Here is a 24,042-nt window from a genome sequence, read left to right on the forward strand (position 1 = left end):
TAATTTGGACGTATTTACACGAGTTGATGGGGGGGGGGGGCGGGGGTTTCCTATGGCTCTGGAGACCTGAGAAGGCTTTTTTTTAAGGAGGGGCAGAGTTGGGGGAATGGGTTTTGGCTCCTCCCCCTCCATCCTGGGGGCCCAGGTCTGGGTGAGGGGCCCGGGGGTGTCTGCTGGCGTCGTCGTCTCCGTTGCATATTATTAATGACTTTTTTTGTTTTTGTTTTTGTAAAAAAACCCCTTTCCCCCACCCCCCACCCCCAGCTCCTTTGACCTTCTTCCCTGTCACCCCCGAGTCCCCCCACGGGGGGGAGGGGAGCGCTAGAGGATGGAGGGCAGGGTTGGGGGAGCGCGGCGGGCGGCCCTGGGGGAGCCGGGGGGAGTGGCAAGGGGGGCGAGGCGCAGGGACACCCCGCTCAGGCCCGCGATGCTGCTCAGGCTGCGGGATTTCTCGTAACCTGGGGGCGGGGGAAAGGGCAGAAACACAAAAGGAAGAGAGGAGATGCGGGTGCAGGCAGAGGGTCCAGCAGACAGCGGGACCCCAAGACAGAGGGAAGCAGGAGAGAAACAAACAGAAGGGATACGAGATGGAGAGAGAGACGGAGACAGAGACAGGAAGAGGTGGAGGGAGAAGGTGGGACACAGAAGGCAAGAGAGAGACGGTGGAGACAAGAGAGCCGGACACCAGGACACAAGACGACAGACGGCAGGAAACGGGTAGATGGACAGAGGCGGACCAAGGAGACGAGAGAGAAGTGAACAAATCGGACAGTCAGTTGGCATCGAGGAGAAAGGTGCAGACATGGGGAGGGGGGAGAGACTCAGGGTTAGGAGGCAAGGTGGCACCCACCGAGCCTCCTCCACCCTGCCCCCACCACCGCCCGCCCCCCCAACCCCCGTCCCCCCTAGTTGGCCCCCTCGTCTGAGGCAAAAAGGTGGGAGGGCAGCGAGGCAGATGGTGGGCAGCACGGGCGTGGGGAGGGAGCTTGGGTGGAATGCCAGTGGGCGAGCAGCTGGTGGGGAGGGCTTGGGAGGCGATGGGTGGGGCCGCAGGCGGTGGGGGGGCTAACCTAGACGGAGAAAGAGGAGGACGGGGCGTTGCGGTGTGGACTGTGAGGGGCTGAATGGAGCACAAGTCGGCAGTACCCCCCTGGGCGGGGCGGGGGCAGGGTGGTGCTGAAGGACAGCTCCAAGAGCAGTCTGATGTCGGCAAGGCTCAGCCGAAGGTTGTAATGGGCTGTCTTTAAAGGCTCAAGCTTTCAGATGGGAACCTTCTGATGGGAAGGTCCTGATAGCATCTGGATACTCAAGGGATTTAAGGCTTAGGGGCAGGTGTGGGGTTTCTTGAAAACTTAGGAATGTCTTGAGAGTTCTGCCAGTATCTGGGCTGTTCTAGGGCTTTCCTAGCCAGTACCAAGGGGTCACTCTGGACGTGGGCATCTTGACAGGAGGAGACAGGGCCTGGGGGGGAGTCGGAAGCCCAGTATCTTGGAGTCACCCCCTCCCAGCCATTCCCAGTTGCTAACCTGGGGGAAAGGGGCAGGGGGGGATCGAGGGTCTCGCGAGGTCTCAGGCGGTGACAAGAGCTGGGGACAGAAATACACAGAGTCACGGCGGGGGGAGGGTGGCCAGGGAGAACCCCCCAACACAGCCTCACTGTTGGGGGGCCGGAGAAACGCCGGGATCTCTTCCTCCTCTCTGGTGTTTTCCGCGGGAGGGGAGCAGTGAAATGGGGGGCGGCCAGAGACATCAAATATGGAAGGAGCTTCCGGGGTGGCTTGGGGCGGGTGGGGGGAGGATGAAGGGAGAGAGGAGGGGGAATACTGGGGAGGAGGGGGGGATGCGGGTCAGGTGCTGTACCCAGCAGCACCTGAGGGAAGACAGAGAAGGGGGCTGATGGGGTGGGTGGGGACCAGGTCAGGAGGAAGGGTCTTGAAAGAAGGGGGGCTAGGGAACAGTGGAGGGTGAAGGAGAAGTTAAAAGAGGAAGACAGGTGTGTGGAAGGGGTACGGAGTTGGGGGAGGGAGTTCAGCCAGCCCCATCAGCTCCAGCCATTATTTGAGTTCAATGAATGGATTTTGGCATTAGAGGCAAAAGAAGCAGAGACCCCCCCCCCCCGCCCAGCCAACCTCCACCAATCCCCCAACTCCTCCCGTACCCACATTCCCAAGTCCTCCTGCCCCATCCCTCAATTTCATAGGGGCCCATCCAGACCTGGGGGTGGGGGAACAAAGGGAGTAGGCAACACGGCTGGGTGCAAGCGGGGGATGGGCTGAGATGGGAACAGGGAGGTGGGGGTTGGTAATGAGATGACAGTGGAGGATGATGGGGGAGGTGAGGGTTGCAACAGGAGAGGTCCAGGAATGGAACAAGAAGAGCCAGACAGTCCCCTCTGGACTAGGAGCCCGCAAGCCTGCTTCTTGTCCTGCATCTGCTCTGTGGCTGGCGGTTGGCCATGGCCCTCTCTGAGCTTCTGAAAGGGCCGTGAAAGAAGGGGCTTTAGATGTGGTTCTCCTTGGAGGCTCCCTGAGTCCTGCTCTGCCATCTCCTTAGGCTGTAGCTAGGGATTCTTTAAGCTGCATTTGGAAGGAAGACTCATAGGTGTTTGTTGAATGAATAAGTGATGGACCAGGTGCCTTCAGGTGGCTTCTCAACACTTTTAAGATCAAACCCAGCCTCTCACCATGGCCCAAAACACTTCCCCCTAGGCTCCTCCCCTCTCCTCTTGGCCATTCAACTCCAACCACACTTTCCTCCTTGCTATTCCTTTAACAAACCAAGGGCATCCCACCTCAGCACCTCAGGGCCTTTGAACTTGCTCTTTCTTCTGCTCGCTGGTCCTTTTTGAGCTTCAAGTTTTAGGTTGCCTTCTCAGAAAGACCTTAACAGACCCCCTTTATCTGACCTGGTTAGAGTAATTATCTTGTTTGTTTTCTGTTTCCCCCACTCATGGAGTGGAGAACTTCCCTGTAAAGGGCCAGATAGTCAATATTTCCAGGGCTTTGTGGGCCATAACATACATCTCTGTTGAAACTATTCCACTCTGCTGTTGTACACAGTGGCCGTGTTCCAATAAAGCTTTATTTACAAAGCAACTGGCGGAGAGGTTTGGCCCTTGGCTATAGTACATTGTCACAGGGCTCTAGAGTATCAGCTCTGTGATGGGAGATGTGTGCTTTGCGCCCTGCCAAATCTCCACTGCCTGGAACTCCACCCGCAATCATTAGTTGCTGAATGAATGAATGAAGTTAGGGGTTAGCTGGGGTTGTTGTGAGGATTACAGAATATATGGCATGTGGAAAGTGTGCAGTTATGTTTGCTGAATAATTCACCTGCTGTCCCCTCACTCTCTCTCTGACCTCCCCACTGTCCAGTCCTGGCCCTGTTCCTCTGCCTCTCTTCTTCCCCATCCCTGGAGCTCTGACCCTGGCTCAGGCTTTGTCCTCTCCCCTGGGACCCTCACCCCAGCCTCCACCTCAGCCTCCCCACTCCAGTGCCTCCTCATGAAGTCCCAGAGTGGACCTCAGTTCAGTTCGGTCACTCAGTTGTGTCCGACTCTTTGTGACCCCATGGACTGCAGCATGCCAGGCCTCCCTGTCCATCACCAGCTCCCAGAGCTTGTTCACACGCATGTCTGACCTGCTCCTTCCCAGATCCCAGGACAGGGCTCCTCAGCTCAGCCTGCTCTCCTGCCTCAGGTCTGGGTCTGCGTCTGCCTCTCCCACCAAACTGGGGGTAGAGGACAGGGTTGATGTGCTCCCCGTTGATTCCCTGTGCTTAGCACCGGGAGCATGTATGTGGGTGCTTGGTAAGTGCTGTCCAAGCCACAAGTGACTGCATAAGTGGCTGAGTCTTTCTCACCTCATCCTGTACTCAGAAGAACGTCCTGGGTGTATGCCCCCTTTTCTTGATTAAACAAACAAAAGTAAAACCATGGCGGGGAGGCAGGGGAAGAGATGTGGATGGGGGTGAGGATGGAGGTCAGTCGTGAGGCCATTGGGGTGGGGGGGTCAGGCACATGGTGGGAAGGGGTGGGGTGAGTTCTAGCAGTTAGTGAGAGGCAGGGCAAGTCCTGGGCAGATGGGTGTGGGGTCAGTGTCGGGGCTGGGGGTTAATTGGATGGAGCTGTTCACAGTGAGGGGGTGGGAGTCTCAGTCAGTGGGGGCTGCATGTTCTCAGATGGGTTAGTCGGGAGGGAAGGGGTTCACAGGGGTGGGGGCTACTTACCCCGGGGGGAGGGGGTTCGTCCACTAGGGGGATATCCAGGCTGCAGCGTTGGCGTTGAGGTCGGGCAAGAAGCTTGGGGGGCCTGGCTTACGCCAGTCTGGGGGGTGCAGTGGGGGAGCACCAGTGGCTGGGGGGTGGGGGAAGAGGCCAGAGGGTCCGGGGTGGGGTGGGGTGGGGGGGAAATGGAGATGCAATAAAGACAGGTGAAGGGTCAGTGGTGAGGAAATTCGGGGGAGGGAGTCTGAGAGGGAGGGAATTGGGGGCCAGGAGGTGGGGGAAGGGAAGTCCAGCACCTCCTCCCCCATCTCCCTCTCTGCCCTCCCCTAGGGGAGGGCAGAGAGGGAGGGTCCCAGGTGGGGGCCAGTGGAGGGCACCTCACCTTTCCGGATGGAGCCATCAGGGGATGGGGCGTAGTCGGTGAGGAGGAAGCAGGCTCGGTCCCGGCCGTAGCGGCCCCGGCTCCCAGGGGTGATGGGACTCTTGTCTTCCGGGGACATGGCGGGTTGGTCAATGGCCGGGCAGTCCTCGTGGGCAAGCGCAGCAGCTGCAGGGTCCCCATTGGGGCGGGGATCTGTGTTCAGAGGGGCAGACAGAGACACAAAGGCGACAGTGAGGTGTGGGAACTTGTGGAGGAGAGGGTGCCAGACGTGCAGGGGGTCAGGGGGGTGTGGCTGGTGGGTTTGGGGAGCAGGGTCATGGCCAGGAGGGTGTTGAGTCTTGGGAAGGACAGCAGGGAAGGGTGTTGAAGGCCAGGAAGTGGAGTCAGGCCAGGCACTGGGTGCCAAGAAGGGCAGCACTGGACCAGGGCGTTGGGTGTTTGGAGGGATGGGAACAGAAGAGGTGGCTGGGAAGTGAGCTGGGTACTGGTGGGCTGCGTGGTTGAAATGGACTGAATGAGGTTCAGCTGTGGTTGGGTGCGTGCTGTGGGATAGGTTTGGAAGGGTGGCTGGGAGGGATGAGGAGGCTGGGAGGTGGTTGTCTAGGGAGGGGTGTTGGACGCTGGCAAGGGCACAGTGGGGAGGCGTTGGGAAGGTGACAGATGAGGGAGGGGGAGGTGGGGGTCCCCTAGGCTCTGACTCCAGCTATTTATAATTGGTGTGAAACTGGGTCAGCGGCTGAGGGAGCAAGATGGGGGGCCGGGCGGCCCAGCTCCCTTTCTTGACCTATTTAAGGCATGGGGGTGGGGCCCCCCAAGCCTCTCCCTCCCCCCGGACAGTCGCCCCAATCCCTGCTTCTGAGACACAGACTCCCCTGGGGGGAGGGACGCACAGGCTCAGTCAACTTTCCTCTCATTTCCTTCATCACATAAGCTGCAGCTGCCCCTGGCCTGTTTCTGGTCCTCGATTCCCATGTGAAACTCTCTCCCCATGTCTCTCTGAACCACCCCCCTTTACTCTGAGTCCCTCTCACCATATGGCTGATCACTCTGCCCTCCCCCCAGACCCCCTGAATACCTTGGCTGTAGGTCTGTCTCTCCCTAAAACTCTTTCACACGAAATCTGCTTCTCCATCACTGCTTGCTTCCCTGCTTCTTCTCTGGCCTCAGCACCTGCTGTTCCCTTTCCTCTTTCCTGTGTCCGTTGGTGACCACCTCCGAGCCTCAGCACATACCTCCTGCCCCCCTCAGCACTACCCCACCTCTGCCTGCCCACTCCACCCCCCTCCACCCCTGGTGACCCCTCCTCACCTGCCCGGTTGATCTCAACCACTTCCTCCTGAGCCAATGGGCAGGGCTCCCCAGGGGCCGGCAGAGGAGGCAGCCCCATGATTCCGAGCCCACCCGCTCCCCCCCTGAGCAGCCCGGGGTGCGTGTGGGGGCCCGGTGGGTAAGCCCCGGCCACAGTCACCCCCATGGAGGGCGGGGTGATGGGGGGTGGGGGGCTGATGCCGCCGCTGCCATGGTGAGGAGGGAGGGGGGGTGGTGGGGGCGGGTCGGGCTTGCAATAGTTGGGCGAGCCAGGCTGCGGGGGCCGGGGAATGTGTTTGTTCTTCTTCTTGGGCAGCTTCTGTTTGGCCATGGCCAGCGAATAGTACATGCCGAAGTTGTTCACAATGACGGGCACCGGCATGGCGATGGTGAGCACCCCGGCCAGGGCACACAGCGCCCCGACCAGCATCCCCGACCACGTCTTGGGGTACATGTCTCCGTAGCCCAGGGTTGTCATGGTGACCACGGCCCACCAGAAGCCGATGGGGATATTCTTGAAGTAGGTGTGGTTGGAGCCCAGGATGTCGTTGGGGTCGGCGCCAATGCGCTCGGCGTAGTAGATCATGGTGGCGAAAATGAGCACACCCAGGGCCAGGAAAATGATAAGCAGCAGGAACTCGTTGGTGCTGGCGCGGAGCGTGTGGCCGAGCACGCGCAGCCCCACGAAGTGCCGCGTCAGCTTGAAGATCCGCAGGATCCGGACGAAGCGGACGACCCGCAGGAAGCCCAGCACGTCTTTGGCGGCCTTGGAGCTGAGGCCTGAGAGCCCCACCTCCAGATAGAAAGGCAGGATGGCCACACAGTCAATGATGTTGAGGCTGCTCTTGAGAAATTCCACCTTGTCTGGGCAGAAGGTGATGCGCATGAGAAACTCAAAGGTGAACCAGACCACACACACGCCCTCCACGTAGGTCAGGAAGGGCTCCGTCTCCACCTCCACATTGGTGACGTTCTCCGGCGGAGCCCCAGGGATCGGGGAGGCTTGCGTTACTGTCTTGTTACTGATGTGGATGAAGCCCTCATGGGTCTCCAGGCAGAAGGTGGTGATGGAGATGAGGATGAAGAAGAGGGAGGCGAAGGCCACATACTGTGGGGCAGGGTGGGAGAAAAAGGGCAAAAGGTGACCCAGGCATCTGGTCAACCAGCCATCTACCCAAGACCCTCCCAGTGGCCCCTTTCTCAGACCCAAACTCCAGGGGAATCCAGGTGTCCCAGCCCCAATGCGTCCATTGCTTCTTGCATCCTGTTCTCCCTAAAGCTTGCAAAAGGATCAGAGGCAGCTCTCCCCCAGCTCGGGAGAGGAGCTGGCCCCAGCCGCAGCAGCAGATGGTCCACTTCTTTCCTGGAAACAGCAATTTCTGGCTCTGTGCTCTGTCTCCTAGACCACCTCCCCCCCCACCACCACCCTCCTGTTCCCTGTGTCATATCTCAGGGGTCCCTGGCAGGGTCCAATGATTCTGCTGGGGGGTGGGGGAAGGGAGACTAAAATCATGCATCCTGTGTCTCAGAGGCTTTGGGGCTTGCCTTGGAACTGGGGGGAAGGGGAAGGGGAAGGGGAGAAGGTGGATGGGGAGGCAGAACCAGGAGGTGGTTAAGAGTAGGAAAGCCTGGGTTTGAATCCAGCTTTTTCTTTGCCTAATTGGGCAAGGAGATTAAGCCTTCTGAACCTCAAGTTTTGGTGTTTTATTTTTACAGGATTATTGTTAGGATTACATTAGATGAATATACAAAGGACTTGGCTCCAAAACCAGTGCTTGAGCTTTTGTTAGGGTATAGGGGCATCAGTTAAAGGGGGGCCAAGATTGAGACCTCAGGTGCCAATGTTTAAGGACCATGATGCTAATGACCGAGTCCGAGAAAACAGAGAAGGCTGGGTGAGGCCCTCACCCAGAGAAAACAGCAAAGGGGTGGGCCCACAGAGGAGAGGAGCGGTGTCAGGGCTCTGAAGAAAGAAGAAAGTGAAGGGTCAAGACTGAAAAAAAGGGAAGATGATAGGGGTGGGGTTTAAGGCTCTGGAAACGAAGGGAATGTCTGGGGCTTGGGCATAGAAGAAGGGGAGAGGGTAGGGCTAGGTCCAAGGAGAGGTGAGGGGACTGGTCAGAGGTTCAGAGGTATGGGTGCCTGGATCATTTCAAGATGGGGAAGGATCTGTGTCCTGAGCGCACAATGGTGTGGGTTTTGATGAAGGCCTTGAGGACTGAAGGCAGGGTCAAGATCTTGAAGGCCTCTAGGAATTGTAGTTGGCTTTATCAAATATATAGAAGGGAGGTCAAAGCAGTAGGGTTAGTCCTGAGAAGGGGATGGGCGTTGAGGTAGAGGGAGCTTTAATCAGATAGGTAGAGAAGAGAGAGACAGGGCTGCAGAGAAGAGAGGAGAGCCAGTGTTAGGCTGCAGAAATGACCCTAGACCTTGGGGTAGCCTCGGGGGAGGGAGGGTCAGCGCTGGCCCTCTGCCCCACCCCCCTCTTCGTTTCTCCGCAGTGGTTTAAGAGGCCAGAGGCCGGCGCAGAACGCATGCCCGGTCCCGCCCCCCGCCCCGCACCCCACTCCGAACCGGGCGCAGCGCGCAGGCTGCGGCACCGCAGTGGGGGCGGGCCGGCCAGGCCAGGGGGCGGGGCGCGCGGTGGCTAGCACCACGGACAGCTCCCCCGCCGCAGTGCGCAGCCGCAGGGACTGGGAGCAGTCTTAACCCCTACCGGGCCGGAGCGGAACAGCCGGTGCGCAGCCGCGGTGCCGCTTCACAGAGGGAGGCCACAGGCCAGAAGCTTGAGTAACTCCTTCCCTCCCAGGACACAGAAAGAAAGGTGGGCACCCGCCGCAGTGCGCAGCTGGACAGCGTCAGGATTGGTTTACCCCCTTGTCCCAAGATGGTTCAAAAGCAGAAGGGGTAGGAGAGCATGGAGTACCTGTAAGAAGGAAAGGGGAGATTACGGAGAGGGGAGCGAGGGGGGAGGAAACCGGACCCTCCGCTTTGCTCTGGCTTCAGCTCTCGACTCTCAAACTTTCACTTGAAGGCTAGAAAGTGCTTGACACTACATGGACACTCAAAACACAGCTGTAAAGTAAATAAATGTCCTCCGGAGCTGTCCTGAACCCCTAGCTTCACCTCAGGACCCTTCAATGGGGTCACAAGAGGGAAGGGCTCCCCAGGCCATGGAAGGAGGGTGACTCTCAGAGGCCTGAGGGGGCATCTAGGGCCACGTCCCTTCCGCACCTCCTCTCCCCCACCTCCCTCCACCCCAAACCCAAATCCTGCCAACTCAGCGCTTCCCGGGGAACAAACTTTATGCGGTGCCTCCGGGCCCCCCTCCCTCCCTCTCACTCCCTCCCCCGGCGTGAATGCGGCACTGCGGCTCCGCGTCCTTCCCGGCCCAGGACGCGGCACGGTGGGGGGAGGGTGCCGGACGGCTACTCCGGGTGTTTGGGTCCCCAAGAGGCTAGGAGGGGGGCTGGAGTCTCTCCTCTTTCCCTCCTTTTTCTTATTCCCCCTATCTTAAACTGTCCTCTCTCCATCAACACAGGGAGGAAGTTAGGAGGAGGAAGAGGTTCAAGTGAGAACTAGTGGGGAGGCTAGCTATTTAGCCAAAGAAGTTACAGATTTTTGAGGAAAGTTTTTTAGCGGGGAGATGAAGGGATCTTTGGGGGTAGTCTAGAATTTTGAGGGCGATAAGGCGGGAGAGAGGATAAGGCTGGAGTGTGGGCTCTTTGGTTCATTTTGCAGGGACAGGGGTCAGGAAGGGCTGAGGAGCCCAGTTCTAGGCTTCAGACTGGGTAGTGGGGGGGCGGAGGTTGTTGAGAAGGATGAAGCAAGCAGGGATTGGAGCCGGGGATGGGGGAACAGGTGGAAAGAAACCAGAAAGAACTGGGAGCTATTTTGAGAAGGAAGTTTTGGGTCTGAAAACTTGAGGGTCCCAAGGATTGAGGTTAGGTAAAAGTTCTGGAGCAGGAAGGAAAGTCATTTACTGACTAGGAAAAAGGCTGGGAGGCTGAGGATGGGGGTGAGGGTGGGGTTGTCCCAGAGATAGAAAGTGGGCTATGCAGTTTAAACAATGGAACGGAGAAGCTGGGAGAATCTGTGGATGAGGCAGAAGCGATTCTAGAGGGCATATGGGAAGTTCTGGAGATGAAAGACATTCTGGGGGCTCGGGACTCTTCTGGAGACGTTGAGGAGGAGTGTGAAAGCTTTGGGGGAAGTCTGGAGCTGTATTGAGAAACCCTCAGGAGAGGAGTTGGTGTGAAGAATGCGAGAAGGGATGTGAAACACAGAGGGGGCAGCAGGGATCCAGGAGAGAAGATGCCCCAAGACTCAGCGTGCAGTGAGGGTGACGGGGGAGTGTCCTAGCAGGAGCAAGTGGTTTGGAGGTTCAGAGGGGTCTGGGGGGCTCTGAGAGTGGGGTGAGAACTATTCTGAGACTTAAAGGGCAGAAGAAGCAGGAGGGCTCAAAGATAACCAGAAGACGCAAACTTGGAAAGAGGGAGGGGATTTGGAGATGGGCAGAGGGAGAATGAGAGAGGTGCTGGGAGAGCCTGCAGGACTGAAGGTTGGAGAACTGAAGAACAGGCTTCACGGGGTCTGTAGGGGATGGAGACAGTGTTCACAAGCCCTGGGACACTTTAAGGGTGAGGAAGCAATGTCTTCTGAGGATTTAGGGAGGTCCAAGAAAATGAAGGCTAGGGGAGAGTTCGCTGAGGGTCTGAAAGGTGCCCAGAGAGGTGAGAAGAGGTGAAAAGAGGCTGGGAAGACTCTGAGGGTTGAGGAAAGGTCTTCTGAAAGCTCTCTAGAGGGGTCCAGGAAAGGCGGGGGTGGGGCTGTTCAGGTAGGTTGTTTAGGATATTGGCCCATCGGAGAAGTTTCTAAGGGTCTAGGATGGACTAGAGAAGCAAGGTGGGGTTGAAAGGGGTCTGGAGGGCTCTCAAGGTTGGAGAAACATCTTCTGAGGATCTGGGGATGGCCAAGAGAGGTGGGTGTGTTCAGAGGGGTACGGAAGACCCAGGAATGGGGTAAGAGGCTTCTAAGAAACTGGGAGGCTGAGAGACCAGGAGGGTCTGAGAGGGGCCAGGGGCTGAGGGCGAGGATAGGGAGCGCCCTGAGGGTCTGGGAGCTCCAGGAGAGGGGAGGGGGATGGGGGCTTTGAGAGAGCGCTCACCCTGGCGGCCCGCGACGAGTAGGGGTCTTCGAAGAGCGCCCACACCCGGGGCTGCCAGCGGCGCCACCACGTGCCGCCCGCGCCGCCCGCGCCCCCTGGCGGGCCCCCGGCGCCGCCTCCCGCGTCCTGGAAGCAGAGGCGCTTGAGCTCGCCGCCGGCGCCGTCCAGGCCGCCGCCGCCCGCGCCCGCCTCGTCGTCCAGACCCGCGTCGTGGGCGCCCGCGGCGTTGGCAGCGTTGGCGGCGCCCGAAGGGTCAGGTGCTTCGAAGGAGTCGAGCGCTTCCTCGGCGTCCCGGTGCTGCCGGTAGGTCATCCAGCAGCAGGCCTCCACGTCGGTCTCGTCGATGCCCCAAAAGCCGAGCTCCTCCTCGAAGAGCGGCCCGCACACGTCGGCCGGGCAGTGCAGCTTGCCCGTACGGTAGTAGTTGAGCACGTAGGCGAAGACACCCGGATGCCGGTCAAAGAAGAACTCATCGGCGCCCGGGTCGTAGTCGAAACGCGCCGCCGCCTCGGGCTCCGTCAGGCCGGCCAGCCGCGTCCCCGGCAGGGTGCGCAGCGTCGAGCGGTACGTCTCATGGCGCACGCCGCCCACGTTGATCACGATCTTGCCACTGTCGCCACCGCCGCCGCCGTGCCGCCCCATGGCCGCCGCCGGCAGCCCGGGGCATGGCTCGGCGCGCCGGCCCCCGGGCCCGCGGGGTGCCGGGGGGCCCGCCGGGGACGCGGCGGGGCCGGGCTGTGCAGGTTGCTGCTGCTGCAGCAGCGGTGGTGGCGGCGGCGGCGAGGGCAGCGGTGACGGGGACTCGAACGGCTGCGGCGGCGGCGCCGGCTGCTGTTTGCTAGCCCCCTGGCGCCCGCGGAAGGACGAGACGCAGACTGAGCTCAGCATTGGATGGGGGGCGGAGCGGCAGGGGCGGGGCGCTGTGGGGGCGGAGCCACGGGGGAGAGACAGATGTGACTGGGTGAGAGGAGGTGATGGGGGAAAGGGGCGGGGCCGAAGGGAGGGAGAAGCTGAATTGATTGGCCTTGGAAGGGATGGGGGCGGGGCTTAAACTGAGAAAAGGACCCAGACTCCAACACTGACTTGCCGGACGGGGCGGGGCCGCACATGCGACACACCGATTGGGTCTTTCTGAGATAAGGGGCGGGGCCGAGCGAGGTGTTAAAGGGGCTGGATGGGACGCGAAAGTTGCCTGGTTTGGCCGCACTAGGAGGAGAACAGAGGAGGCGGGGCTAGATGTGAGAAAGATATCTGATTTAACTAAAAAAAGGAGCGGGGCGGATAGAGGAATAGGACTTGTCCAAGCTATTTAAAGGGGCCTGACCGAGACTGGCGGAGGCAGGGGTTGGGCCACAAGGCGGATGGCCGTCCGAATTGGATGGAGACGGGCCTAAAGCGCCGGCAAGCAGTACCTGGTGGAGTGGGGCAGATGGGGACTGCCGGGTTGTGATCCTAACATTGCTTGGACGGGGCAGGGCGGATCTTAAGAAGAGGCAGGGCCACAGAAATTAGAAAGTCCTAATTCTGGGAGGGTGAGGGGGCGGGACTGGGCGAGGGGCGAGAACTGGAAATGAAGAGTGGCACTAGGCTGGACTGAAAAGGAAAAGAGAAAGGGGAAGAGGGACTAAGACCCAGTAGAGAGGGGACGGAATGGGGCGAGGCCTGGAAACCTGAGAGCTTCTGACTAGGTCTAATGGAGGAGGCGAGGTAAAGAAAGTACCGGGTCGGAGCTGCAAACTCGGCCCGATTAACCGGGCCTGGACCAGAAGAATGCCAGGATGGATGGGAAGAGACTGTGAGAGGTGGGTGGGGTCCACGAATGGTAGAAAACGTCTTGAATTGCCTGTGGAAATGCAAGACTAAGAGAGGAGAGGGGCTTTAACGGACTTGAAAGCAACCAGGGTAGGCGGGGGCGGGGCAGGGCTAAGAGTGTAGAGAATGGCTAAGGAAAATGTGAGACCTGCAAAGAGTACAAGGCTATCGGAATGGACGGAGCGGTGGAACCTACAACGGGAAGTCTTGGAGGCCAAATAACCTGGGAGAGAGTCTTAAGGATCAGCAGGGCCTTAAAGGGGGTAACGCGGTGAGGGAAAGGGGACAAGGTATAGATAACGGCAGACTGCAGCCAGGAGAACCGAGGGATGGATGGGAACTGGTGAGGAGAGTCTTAAGGGAGGCGGAGGGGAGAAACCAATAAAACACCGGGAAGCACAGTCTAGGCTGAGGAAACAGGCGGGGCCGATAGGAAATTGGGCGGAGTCAGGTGTCAGAGCGTCCTGGAGAGAGGGCGGGGAGACCGCGGCGGGGCCAACGGAGGGCGGGACCAGAACTAGGCGGACCGCCTAGCAGCGGGTCCGGCCCCGCCCCCTGGGCGGGCCTAGCCGCCGGGTAGTAGAGCGCAGGCGCGGGGCAGGGGCCGGGCCAGCGGCTGCTGCTGGGGCTGCGACGGCCGGAGGCGGTGCCTGTGGGAGGGAAGGGGGCTGGTCAGGGGCTGCGGGCCTCCCCGCTCTGCACTATCCCCGGCAGGTGCGGCGGCTGGTTGGTATCGCCTCCCTACACATCCCCGCTCCGGCTTCTGTGTCTCTCATCAGTGTCTCTTTTTCTCTGAATATCTGTCCCCCCGCCTCTGCCCTTATTCCTTTGAGACTCTGACCCCTCCTTTCTAAGTCTCTGCGCTCCCTCTGGGTCTCTGTCCCCCTCCTCCGAGTCTTACCTCTCTGCTCTCTAAGCCTCAATCTCCTCTCCCCGGACCATGGCGGGGTCTTCCACCCTCAATGTCTTTCTCTTGGCCTCTATCTTCTTCTCTGATTTCTCTCTCTCTGGCCTCTTTCTCCTCTCTTGGGTCCCTGAACTCTTCTCTCTGGGTCTCTTTTCCTTCCTGTCTCTGTCCTTCCTCTTTGTGTTTCTGTCCTCAATACTCCCCTCCCGCCAGGGTCTCCTCCGTCCTCTCTCTGGGTCTCGGTCCCCCCAGCTCTTGTTCTCTGACCACCTCCTTCCCTGCGTCTTTTCCCCCTCTTCCGTCTCTTTCGCCCCTCTGTCACTGCCTTTTCTCTTTCTGTCCTGTCTCTTTCCCTCCCTTGCGTCTCTACCCCCTTCTCACCCGTGCCTCTTTGACCCCTTTCTGAATCTGTCCCCCTTTTTCTGGGTCTCTGTCTCCACTTCTTTGGGGCTCTGTTCTGCTGTCCTTTGGCCTCTGTCCCTCTCCTGGATCTCTGTCCCTCTCTCTCTGGCTCCCACTGAATCACCCTCTCTAACCCTCATCCTGGCCAGGACTCGAGGCTGCGTCACTGCAGAATTGCAGAAGTGGGGCCCGTCCTGCGGATCTGGGAGGTAGTTTCCTTCGACTCCCCCACCCGCAGACCTAGGATCCCCCACTGCCCCCTGACCCAGTGTTCTCGGGCAGTCCTCAAGCTCCCATGGGACCCGAGAGGACATCGGGACTTCCTACTCTTCTTCTGCTCCAAATTCTGGTGTATCCCTAGGCAGAAGCTGTGAGTCCTGAGGTGAAGGAATGGGCTTGCGTTGAGTGAGGCTTTGGGGGCAGGTGGGGGTGGGGATGGATCCTAGTAAAGGGGTTGAGTGGGCATTAGGGGCTGGGAGTAAGCGCTGGGGTAAGGACCTAAGTCAAGTATCCCCCCTTATACCCTCCCCCCCAACCCCACCCAAACTCTGTATTTTTCTGCATTTGACAGCAGCCAGGCACTGGATCAAGTTACCAAATCAGCATTTTTGCAAAGGTCAGAAGGTGCGGAAGAAGGTGCCCGGGCAGAAGGGAGGGGAGGAGGAAGAAGCGAGGAGGCTGAAATAGGGGAGAATATGGAATGAGACTCGGGATTAGAGACCATGGGATGAGGGGAAGAGGTTTGGTCAAGGATGATCCAGATTCCATCAGGCCCTGGGAAACGTGGATGCCCTCACTTCCATATAGCCCTCTCCAGGCCCCACCGGGGTATGAGGGGGGATTTATGAGCCTGGATTCTCCATCCATACGGAAGGCTTCTGACGGCATAAGGAGGGCTTGGGCTATGGGACACCAGCTTGGCAAACAGACCAGAGGGAAGTGGACTCGATTTTTGGCGACAGACACCAGGGGAGGGGAGGTCAATGTTCACGTCTTCAGACCATTTCCCCACCCCTCCTCCTTCCCCATCTATCCTTTCCCAGGCCTTCAAGACACAAAATTCCTGAAAGCCCCAAACTCTCACCCTCATCATCCTTGGCGCCCCCTCCTAACTCTCCCTCTCTCATTCCCCAAAGCCCTGGAATTGTTTCTGACTTCCAAGACCCCTTCCTTGTTCCTCTGCCCACATTCCTACCAGATCCAAATCCAGGACGGACAGTCTCCCCCAGGCACTAAAGCTGAAAATGTGGGAACTCTCTGCCTCGGATCCTTGATCCCTCCGAGAGACCCTCCGAGTACCTCTCCGCTGTAATCTTTGAGTCCCCGTCTCCCTTGTCCCCCGCCTTCAAAACTGGGACTTGGGCTGTCTTACCACCCCCAGACCCTGAGCCTTCTCCCCCCACCCCTCCTCCGTACTCACCCCAAGTCGAGGCGGGGCGGGGATGGGGGAATCCGGGGCTGGAGGTGGGGGGAGGGGTGACCCAACCCCGGCAGCTCTGGGCAGCTAGAGGCTGCGGAGGGGGGAGTGACATCATCGCCGGAGGAGGGGCGGCTCAGCTCCCCCACCCACCCGGGGGCTTCAAGCCCCGCCTTTTTGGCGTACCCAGGGGTCCCGAAATCCCAAAGGTCGAGAGGAGGAACAGGAGATAAAGTGTGCGGGAACGGTATGCCCTCCCCTTAGAACAAAGGTTGGGAAACCCTTTACGGTTTCAGACACCCCCCCCCCACTGCCACCTGTCGCTGCGGTCGCGACCTGTCGCCTCCTACGCGTGTTGTGGCTACGCCGGCCCACGTCAGAGCGTGAACACCGCTCAGACTACAACGTCCGTGATGCTCTGCGGCGTCGGGTGCCTTTGAGGAGAGGCAGTGTAGGCGAGGGGCTTCATGGGCTTCGTAGTACAAGATCCTTCCACTGGTGTGATCTGGTAGAAAAGGAGTAATGCCTTTCTGTCTCAACTCCAGAGAGCCGGACACTAACTTTTTTCTCCCCTTAAAATCTCCCCCTAAAAAAAAAAAGAAGAAGAAGAAGCGACCTCGATAAGTTTGATGTAAATAGTAAATCTTTTACTATCAGGGTGTGCGCATGCGCCCAACCAGAGCCTCAACCTAAGGACTGCGCCTGCGCAAGCTCGCCCCTTCACTGTCTTGTTCCGCGAGGTCGAGCGCGGGCGAGCCCAACTTGGGCGCCGCTTTTCCTGTCGCCACGGTCGAAGACGGCCACGTAGCTACCCAAGAAGACATCACCGAGGATCCAGAAGGGCCCTGAGGGCGGAGGCACGTCCAGAGCCATGAAGCCGGACAAACAGACACTGAAGCCACTCCGAGTAATCTACAGGGCGATAAGACCAGTCACAGGTGTCACGCTCACCGGCCTGCCTTCCTCCTAGGAGCCAGAGCTTCGCCCTGCCCACCCCTAGACGTGTTTCTGTGCCGCTTGCTTGGACCTAGTGACGTCTCACTCCCAGCCCCACCCTTCCAAACGCGCCACTCTGACGTCATTATGACGGCCACCTACCTGGATGACGTAGTCCTGGGCCGTGAGGTTAAACCAGACCCCCCCAAGAAGGAAGGAGACTGGGGGGAGCGTTGGGATTTTCGAGCATTCGATGTAGTACTGAGGAAAAAGAGGAACAAGTCCGAAATGAGGGATTCCTTCTCGGCTCAATTTTTTTCTGTGACTCCCCAGTGCCGCAGGGTCATGTCCATTTTGGGCAACTAGGTGTTAAAGACCTTGTGTGGTCAAGATCTCCTGTCTTCTGTAGCCTTACTGGCTCTTCCTCACTACTGTATAATTGTTGCCACTTATCCTAGGCTCCCATTTGATCAGGTCCTCTTTACCTCTAATTGAAAATCAAAAGCTGGTGGCTCACGGGCCATATTGGGCCTGCAGGTATATGTAACTAGTCTTATACTCATTATGTTCACTCACTCTCATCCAGTAAACCTGGATCACCATCCTCTCCTATGGACTGTGACACTCAGGATAGACTCTAGGGAAGTGTCTTTGCTTTCTCCCACTACTCCCTCCAACCTCCCACTCACAAGGTCCAGTGCTTTCTGCCCTGGGATGCCCTCCTACCCATCTGATTCCCACCCTCAGGCCATAGCATCCTGTACAGTGACCACTGTTAAATCCCTGTGAGTCTCCCCAGCCCATGTGCACCAGACCAGGTCCTCACCTTCCCCATCAGCAGGGGGACTGCCCCAATGGCTTTCTGCAGGGCCCGGATCTCCTCAGTGGGTCCTGTGATGAGAGACGTGCCTGTGTCCAGAATGGCAGCACAGCCCCGGGCACAGAGAGTCAGCCCTGTGCCCACCTGAACACTGTGAGGCAGAAGGGGGCAGTCATTAGAGCGGGCATCCTACGAGGCAAGACCCCCAGCCCTCTCTTCCCTCAGACCTAGGAGTCCAGGCCCACAACCCCTTCTCCATCAGACCCAGGAATGTGGATCCCCAACTCCCCTTTCCCCAGGACCATGGAGTTTAGGCTCTAGCCCACTCCTCCTAGACCTAGGAGGCCAGGTTCCTCACCGCTCCATGTGGATCTGCCAAAAAGCAGGGATCGTGACTGGCACAAAGGTGAGGGGTGGGATGTAGTGTGCTGGGTCTGAGCCACCCAGGACCAGCTCTCCTCCATCAGCTGCCTCAGGGTTCCTGCAGAGGCAGACAGTCATGGGAATTTCTCCTGTTAGCCCCAGGAAAGGCCAAGGGAGGGACTTCCTGCCAAAGGGGTGGTGTCTGGTTTCTAGGTGGGATAGTGGGATGCAGGCAGGACCTCAATGTGGGGACTGGAAGCAAGGCAAGAAGTGAAGAGAAATGGGGATTTTCTTGGGGGAGGTTAGGATTTCAGGGTCTTGGGGGGCTTCTTGAAGTGGGCATGGGACTTCTTGATTTGCCCATAGAAAGTAGGACTTTGAGGGGAGTAGAGCATTGAGATTTCTGAATTGGCTCTGGGTGGCATGATTGAGAGGAGTGAGGCACCCCAGGTGGATGATGAGACTTTCTGAATTGCATGTCTAGACATTCAGTGGAATTAGACTTCAGCTGGCTGAGAGTGGGAATGGGGGTTGCGGGTGAGGACTTCCCAGAAGTGTGGAAGGACAGGATCTACTAAGTGTTAGGTGGAAGAATTCTCTGGCAGTCCAGTGGTTAGGACTCCGCACGTCCCCTGCAAGGGTCACCGGTCCGATCTGTAGTTGGGGAACTATGCTGACCGGGCAAAAAGAAAAAAAGTGGATGGGACTTCCTGGGTTGGACATCTAGATAACTAAAAGACATAGAATTTCCTCCCTGCAGACTTCCTGAATGACACCTGGGGTTTTTTGAGTGTAAGGCTTAAGCTTCCTAAAAGGTAGATGGGACTTCTTAGGTTAAAAGGGGCAATTCCTGACTTCTGATGTGTGTTCCCAAATGTAATTGGGATTTCTTTATGCTGAAATGGGGTTCTTAAATTCAGTATTTGATGGGGTAGGGTATGGAATTTCCTGGTTTGAGTTTTGAAATGTGGAACATTTTAAATGATGGTGAGTTTCTTCAATAGGTCTCAAGGTGTTGCTTAGCGAGTGGAAGTTCTGAATAGGGTCCAGGTGTTTCTCCTATTGGGACAGTGACTTCCTGAATGGAGGGTGGGACTTCCTTTATTGGGCAAGGGACTTCCTGAAGGAGGGCAGAACTTCCTTCTTGGGACTAGAACTTAAGCGGAAGGTAGACCCTCATCCGTTACCTGTTGAGGTAGAAGGAGAAGACAGGCTTATCCAGTAGGCCCCGGTCCACCAGTCTGTCCAGCGGGGGCCGAACTCCTCCCACGGCCAGAACGGGAAAACCGAGGCCCAGTATCCCATCAAAGTGGGCAAAAGTGAAGACCAAGCTGGGCTCCCACAGAGCCTCCCCAAAAGTCACTGTTGCACCTGTGATTCCCCCAATCTGGGGTAGATTCAAAAGGAGTGAGTTACTTCCAGGAGGACGTTACCTACATAACTCTGAGGTCTCCCAAACCAGGGCATGAATCCCAGATCGGGTCCTCAAAACCCCCTGAAGCTGTGAACACCTCCAACTGCCTAGGAAGCTCTGCCTGGAAAAGCCCCACCGCTGCCTAGGAGGCCCCGCCCCACCCTCCTTCCTCCAGGAAGCCCCGCCTCCCATTTCCGAAGCCCTGTCTGCCTGTTTACCCAGGAGGACCCGCCTCTCCAAACCCCTCCCTAAGCCAGATAATGTTAGAAATGGGCTGCTTCTAGGCTCCCGCCGTCCCGGGAAAAACGTCACGCACAGTCAGCTTGTCCTCACTCAGGATGCCGGCTAGGCGCCCGGTTCCATATTGAATGGCAAACTTGGTCCCATTGGACCGGAAGGAGCTGGAGGCTTTGGGGTTGAAGCGGTGGTGGAGCCCTAGGTTAGAGGGTCAGGGAGACGTCACTGGGGAAGAGGGGTCTTCCCGGTGCCTCCTGCCCCTCTGGCCAACTCACCTGTGAGGGTGTGTCGGAAGGGAACAGGTCTTCAAAAACCCTAAGACCAGGCCCCGCCCCCCTTCTCCCTTTGCCCGAGTTCAACCTTAATTTCCCCTATGAAAGCTCACAGCAGGGTAGACTGAAGAAGTGGCATCTCACAGACGGAACCCAGAGATTGGAGGAGCCAGTGTCAAAGACGACAGAGAAGTTTTGTGGGGGGGTCCCCAGCCCAATTTCCCCATAATACTGGACCTGATGGCAAAACAGGAGAGGTTGTGGATGAAGAGCTTGACTTGAAGGCAGGAAGGATGGGGTGGGGGCTGGGGGAGGTTGGGGGGGCAGCCTCTGTAGGGCTGTGACTTACGTTCATGTAATCGGAGAGAGGCACAAAGAGGGACTTGTTCCCAGGGGATGGAGCCGCCAACCTGGGGGGCTCCGCTAGCTTCTCCCATCCCCTCGGTGGGTTCAGGGCCTTGAATCCAATATTGACTCTTCGAAGTGGGATCCTGTGGGGGAAGAGATGCCAACAGTTCAGGAGCTACCCTTTATAGAGATCCTCCATAACAGACTGCCCCAAAGAGGATATGATGACAGTGTAAACATTTCCATGGTCCTGGAGTAATGGTCACTACCCGTTCAGTTCAGTCACTCAGTCACATCCGACCTTTTGCTACTCCATGGACTGCAGCACACCAGGCTTCCCTGTCCATCACCAACTCCTGGAGCTTGCTCAAACTCATGTCCATCGAGTCGGTGATGCCTTCCAACCATCTCAAACTCTGTCGTCCCCTTCTTCTCCAGACTTCAACCTTTCCAAGCATCAGGGTCACTGCCAGGAGCCCTACAAAAGCGACCTTCCAGAAAACCCCCACCAAACACCTACCAAACCACAATGACAGATTCCCCCTGAAGACTCTCCCAAGAGCAAACCATCCCAAACAGACTCTCCCCAAAATGTTTCAATAAAAGACATTCCAAATGATGTAAAATAAGCCATTCCAGAATGGACGTACATGAAGTTCTCCCAAGATTCTAACATATTCAGGGCGGGGTGGGCAGATGGATTGAGAGTTTGGGATTAGCAGATGCAAGCTGTCAATATTTTTAATATTTTATTTATTTGGCTGTGTCAGGTGTTAGTTACTGCACACGGGGTAGTGGCCATTGTTGCAGCATCTTTTAATTGTGGTATGTATTAAGTGCAGCATGCAAACTCTTAGTTGTGGCATGGAGGATCTAGTTCCCTGACCAGGGATCAAACCTGTGCCCCCTACATTGGGAGCCTGGAGTCTTAGCCATTGGATCACCAGGAAAGTCCCGGAAACTATCAATATCATATATATAGAATGGATGAACAGCAAGTTCCTAGTGTATAGCACAGGGAACTATAGTCAATATCATGTAATAAACCATAATGGAAAAGAATAGGAAAAAGAATGTATATAGGACTTCCCTGGTGGCACAGTGGATAGGACTCTGCCAGCCAGTGCAGGGGACATGGGTTCCATTCCTGGTCCAGGAAGATTCCACGCTCCACGAAACACCTAAGCCCATGTGCCACAACTACCAAAGCCCACAGGCCTAGAGCTCGTGCTCCCCCACGAGAGAAGTCACTGCAGGGAGAAGCCCTCACACCACAACGAAGAATAGCCCCCGCTCGCCGCAACTGGAGAAAACCTGTGCAAAGCAATGGAGTCCCAGCGCATCCAGTGGTTGAGACTCTGAGCTCCCACTGCAAGGGGCGTGGGTTCCATCCCTGGTCAGGGAACTAAGATCCCACATGTCTCAACTGAGAGGTACTATGCCACAGCTAATAGATCCCACATGTCGAAGAGAAGGTCCTGTACGTCATAACTAAGACCTGGTGCAGCCAAATAAGTACATATTCAAAAGTGCAATTGGAGAAGGCAATGGCAGCCCACTCCAGTACTCCTGCCCGGAGAATCCCAGGGACAGAGGAGCCTGGTGGGCTGCTGTCTCTGGGGTTGCACAGGGTCGGACACAACTGAAGTGACTTAGCAGCAGCAGCAGCAAAAGTGAAATAAATTTTAGAACTGCTACTTTCTGATTGAGTAGGTGTCTAGGACGGAGCCCAAAGATTTGCATTTCTACCAGGTTCCTGGGTCCTGCTCATGCCAGTGCTGTTGGTCCTGAGTCAACACTCAGAGAGTCTCTTTGCATTAACTTGGGAAGTGGCCATGATCTATTAGGTTGAAAAAGTAGGTTAGCAAACATCACGTGCCGTAATCTTTCTGTACCTGCTTGTAGTTTCTCCTTGGGGCTCTGCTCTCCGCAATGCCCTCCCCCGATCCCCCCGCTCCCCGCCATCCATGACTCAATCTTTGAGAGGCTTAAGAATATGAAGTGGGGATAAAATGTTTCCTGGAAGAGTAGACCCCCTCTTGCCATTAAGAGTTCCAGAAAGTGGAGAGAAGAGAGTAGAGGAAGGGAAAGACTGGGGGAGGCATCAGAGGTGGGGGTGAGTTCATAGGGGTCCCTAAAACGGGACTTCTTGAGACCTCAACAGTTTGGAAGATGAAAAACTGGGGGAGTCTCAATTTAAATGTCACAGACCTGTCTCTCCAAGTTTTGTTGGAAGAGGGGTGTCACAGGTCTGAAGATTTCAGCATCAGATGATCACAGCTCAGAGTGGGACCAGCAGAGTCCTTCCAAAAATGTGTACTTCGGGATGGGCCTCAACCCAGGGTCTCAGGGTGGAGGACCCTGGACTGAAAGGGCTTGGGTCTCAGGAGAGATCAGGGAGGAGCCTTCAGTGGGTGAGAGCCCAATTCAGAGACCCAGGAACCGAAAAGATAGGAATCATGGATGCTGGGGTGCCAGGTTTGGAGTCCCTGAACTGGGGAGCCCTGGACTTGAGGGCAAGAGGGAGAGCATCTGTCCCAGGTTTGAGGGTGGTGGGGGTCCCCAGTACCGGATCAGCGAGGCCCTGGCGGGCTCCAGGGTCAGGAATGGAGGCGGCAGCAGCAGTAGCAGCAGCAGCGGTGGCAGAGACATCTCCAGGGACCCGTGTGGACCCAGGCAACCTGCAGCTCTGTTTTCAGAGCCGTTTTCTGTTTTAAGGGCGGAGACTCCACTCTGGTCACTGCCCACTCCACTAAGACATGGAGTTTTTGATGGGTGATGTGGGGATAATGGGTGGTGCTTTTGAAGGGATGGGCAGAATATTTTTGTAGGGTCTCCGGAAATATTATCCTATGTTACTGGCGTGGTGGAGGGTCTTCTGTGCCCTGCCCCCTCCATTCTTTAGATATTGTCTCTTTTACTTAAACTTTCACTTCATTTTTTTCTGAGACTCATTAACCACAAGGGTTTTCTTGGGCCACAAAAGGGATGGGCAGAGTGTTTGTGAAGGGTCTGGGGGGAGGGTGAGAGAATCAAACTGCCAGAGTACCAAGAACCCTGCTTCTTCTTTTTTTTTTTGTAAGGTTTTCTTGGTGTGGACTGTTTTTAAAGTCTTAGTTAAATTTGTTACAATATTGCTTCTGTTTTCTTTTCTTTTCTTTTTTCATGCTTCGTGTGGGATTTTGACTCCTGACCAGGGATCGGACCTGCACCCGCTGCACTGGAAGGCAAAGTCTTAATCATTAGACACCAGGGAAGTCCAAGGACCCACTTACTGTCTTATCTGGAAAATAATGAAACACACACACAAATAAAAACAGTTCATAGTCCCATTGCTGTGCTGTGGTTAGTTGCTCAGTCGTGTCTGACTCTTTGTGATCCCATGGACTGTAGCCCGCCAGGCTCCTCTTTCCATGGGATTCTCCAGACAAGAATACTGGAGTGGGTTGCCATGCCCTTCTCCAGGGGATCTTCCCAACACAGGCATCAAACCCAGGTCTCCTGCATTGCAGGCAGATTCTTTACCGTCTGAGCTACCAGGGAAGTATAAGAATAACTCATAGTGTCTGTGTCTGCCCCCTTTCCCTAATTAAATATTGAGGAGTATCCAAAAATCCAACTGAAAAGTGCCCTAGATTTCTAGATACCACCCTCAGAGTTTCTGATTCCAAAGGCCCAAGATACAGCCCAAGAATCTATCAGAAAAAAAAAATTCATTTACATTATTACAACTGTATTAATGGTATTTCCATTTAAAAGGATTGATTAGAACTGGAGAAAAGCAAACTTAGGAGGGTGTACTTGTTAGTTAATGCTGTGTAATAAATCATTCCCAAACTGAGTGCTTTAAGACAGAAACAGCACTGTTTACAATGGCCAGAACACAGAAGCAACCTAAATGTCCATCTACGGAAGACTGAATAAAGAAGATGTGGAATATCTGGAATATTACGCAGCCATTAAAAAGAATGAAATGACTCCATTTGCAGCAACATGGACGGACCTAGGGAGAGTCATACTGAGTAAAGTAAGT

The 24,042-nt window shown here is 56.6% G+C and overlaps 2 protein-coding genes and 1 long non-coding RNA gene across 17 annotated transcripts; 1 reads left to right on the top strand and 2 right to left on the bottom strand.

Annotated features, from left to right (window-relative positions):
* On the bottom strand, nt 1-12,128 carry KCNC3 (potassium voltage-gated channel subfamily C member 3). 11 transcript variants are annotated; one of them, XR_015146308.1, is made up of 6 exons: nt 11,082-12,128; nt 5,915-7,022; nt 4,607-4,798; nt 4,228-4,354; nt 1,527-1,586; nt 1-458 (listed from the first exon to the last, which is right to left on the bottom strand). XR_015146308.1 is itself a non-coding variant. In XM_086353769.1 (5 exons), the coding sequence occupies exons 1-5, from the start codon at nt 8,448-8,450 to the stop codon at nt 322-324; spliced, it is 1,701 nt and encodes a 566-aa protein (XP_086209895.1). In that variant the 5' UTR covers nt 8,451-8,559; the 3' UTR covers nt 177-321. The 11 variants fall into 11 exon arrangements, 9 of the variants coding, with proteins under 9 accessions (XP_086209895.1, XP_086209897.1, XP_086209896.1 ...); XR_015146307.1 differs by having other exon boundaries at nt 381-458; nt 4,228-4,324; nt 11,082-12,099; XM_086353769.1 differs by lacking the exons at nt 1,527-1,586; nt 4,228-4,354; nt 11,082-12,128 and adding exons at nt 7,121-7,277; nt 8,344-8,559 and having other exon boundaries at nt 177-458.
* A 1,371-nt stretch (nt 12,129-13,499) lies between these two features.
* On the top strand, nt 13,500-16,847 carry LOC147354280 (uncharacterized). 2 transcript variants are annotated; one of them, XR_015146377.1, is made up of 4 exons: nt 13,500-13,619; nt 14,352-14,572; nt 14,774-14,826; nt 16,220-16,847. It is a non-coding gene; the product is annotated as an uncharacterized LOC147354280 (long non-coding RNA). The 2 variants fall into 2 exon arrangements; XR_015146378.1 differs by lacking the exon at nt 13,500-13,619 and having other exon boundaries at nt 14,352-14,584; nt 14,777-14,826.
* On the bottom strand, nt 16,245-23,335 carry NAPSA (napsin A aspartic peptidase). Of its 4 annotated transcripts, XM_086353920.1 has the most exons (10): nt 22,579-22,705; nt 20,311-20,487; nt 20,011-20,152; nt 19,775-19,898; nt 19,469-19,587; nt 18,926-19,125; nt 17,734-17,856; nt 17,382-17,526; nt 16,718-16,816; nt 16,245-16,531 (listed from the first exon to the last, which is right to left on the bottom strand). In XM_086353920.1, the coding sequence occupies exons 2-10, from the start codon at nt 20,415-20,417 to the stop codon at nt 16,340-16,342; spliced, it is 1,251 nt and encodes a 416-aa protein (XP_086210046.1). In that variant the 5' UTR covers nt 20,418-20,487; nt 22,579-22,705; the 3' UTR covers nt 16,245-16,339. The 4 variants fall into 4 exon arrangements, with proteins under 4 accessions (XP_086210046.1, XP_086210047.1, XP_086210048.1 ...); XM_086353921.1 differs by lacking the exon at nt 20,311-20,487 and having other exon boundaries at nt 22,579-23,335; XM_086353922.1 differs by lacking the exon at nt 20,311-20,487 and having other exon boundaries at nt 20,072-20,152; nt 22,579-22,713.
* Nucleotides 23,336-24,042: the final 707 nt, after the last annotated feature.

Source organism: Bos grunniens, chromosome 18 (assembly GCF_055505025.1).
Source record: "Bos grunniens cultivar Pamir isolate PY7600 chromosome 18, Bosgru_T2T1.0, whole genome shotgun sequence".
Taxonomy (NCBI): domain Eukaryota; kingdom Metazoa; phylum Chordata; class Mammalia; order Artiodactyla; family Bovidae; genus Bos; species Bos grunniens.

Bases quoted from the DNA above. Each gene is read 5' to 3' on its own strand.
- KCNC3 (XM_086353768.1), bottom strand. From the start codon at position 11,969: ATGCTGAGCTCAGTCTGCGTCTCGTCCTTCCGCGGGCGCCAGGGGGCT. The intron at 7,023-11,081 runs GTGAGCGCTCTC...CCTGCCCCACAG, and splicing joins ACTCGTCGCGGGCCGCCAGG to TATGTGGCCTTCGCCTCCCT. The intron at 459-4,606 runs GTGAGGTGCCCT...CCCCGCCCCCAG, and splicing joins TGATGGCTCCATCCGGAAAG to GTTACGAGAAATCCCGCAGC.
- NAPSA (XM_086353920.1), bottom strand. From the start codon at position 20,417: ATGGTTGGAAGGCATCACCGACTCGATGGACATGAGTTTGAGCAAGCT. The intron at 19,899-20,010 runs GTAAGTCACAGC...TTTTGCCATCAG, and splicing joins CTCTCTCCGATTACATGAAC to GTCCAGTATTATGGGGAAAT. The intron at 19,126-19,468 runs GTGCGTGACGTT...AATCTACCCCAG, and splicing joins TGAGTGAGGACAAGCTGACT to ATTGGGGGAATCACAGGTGC.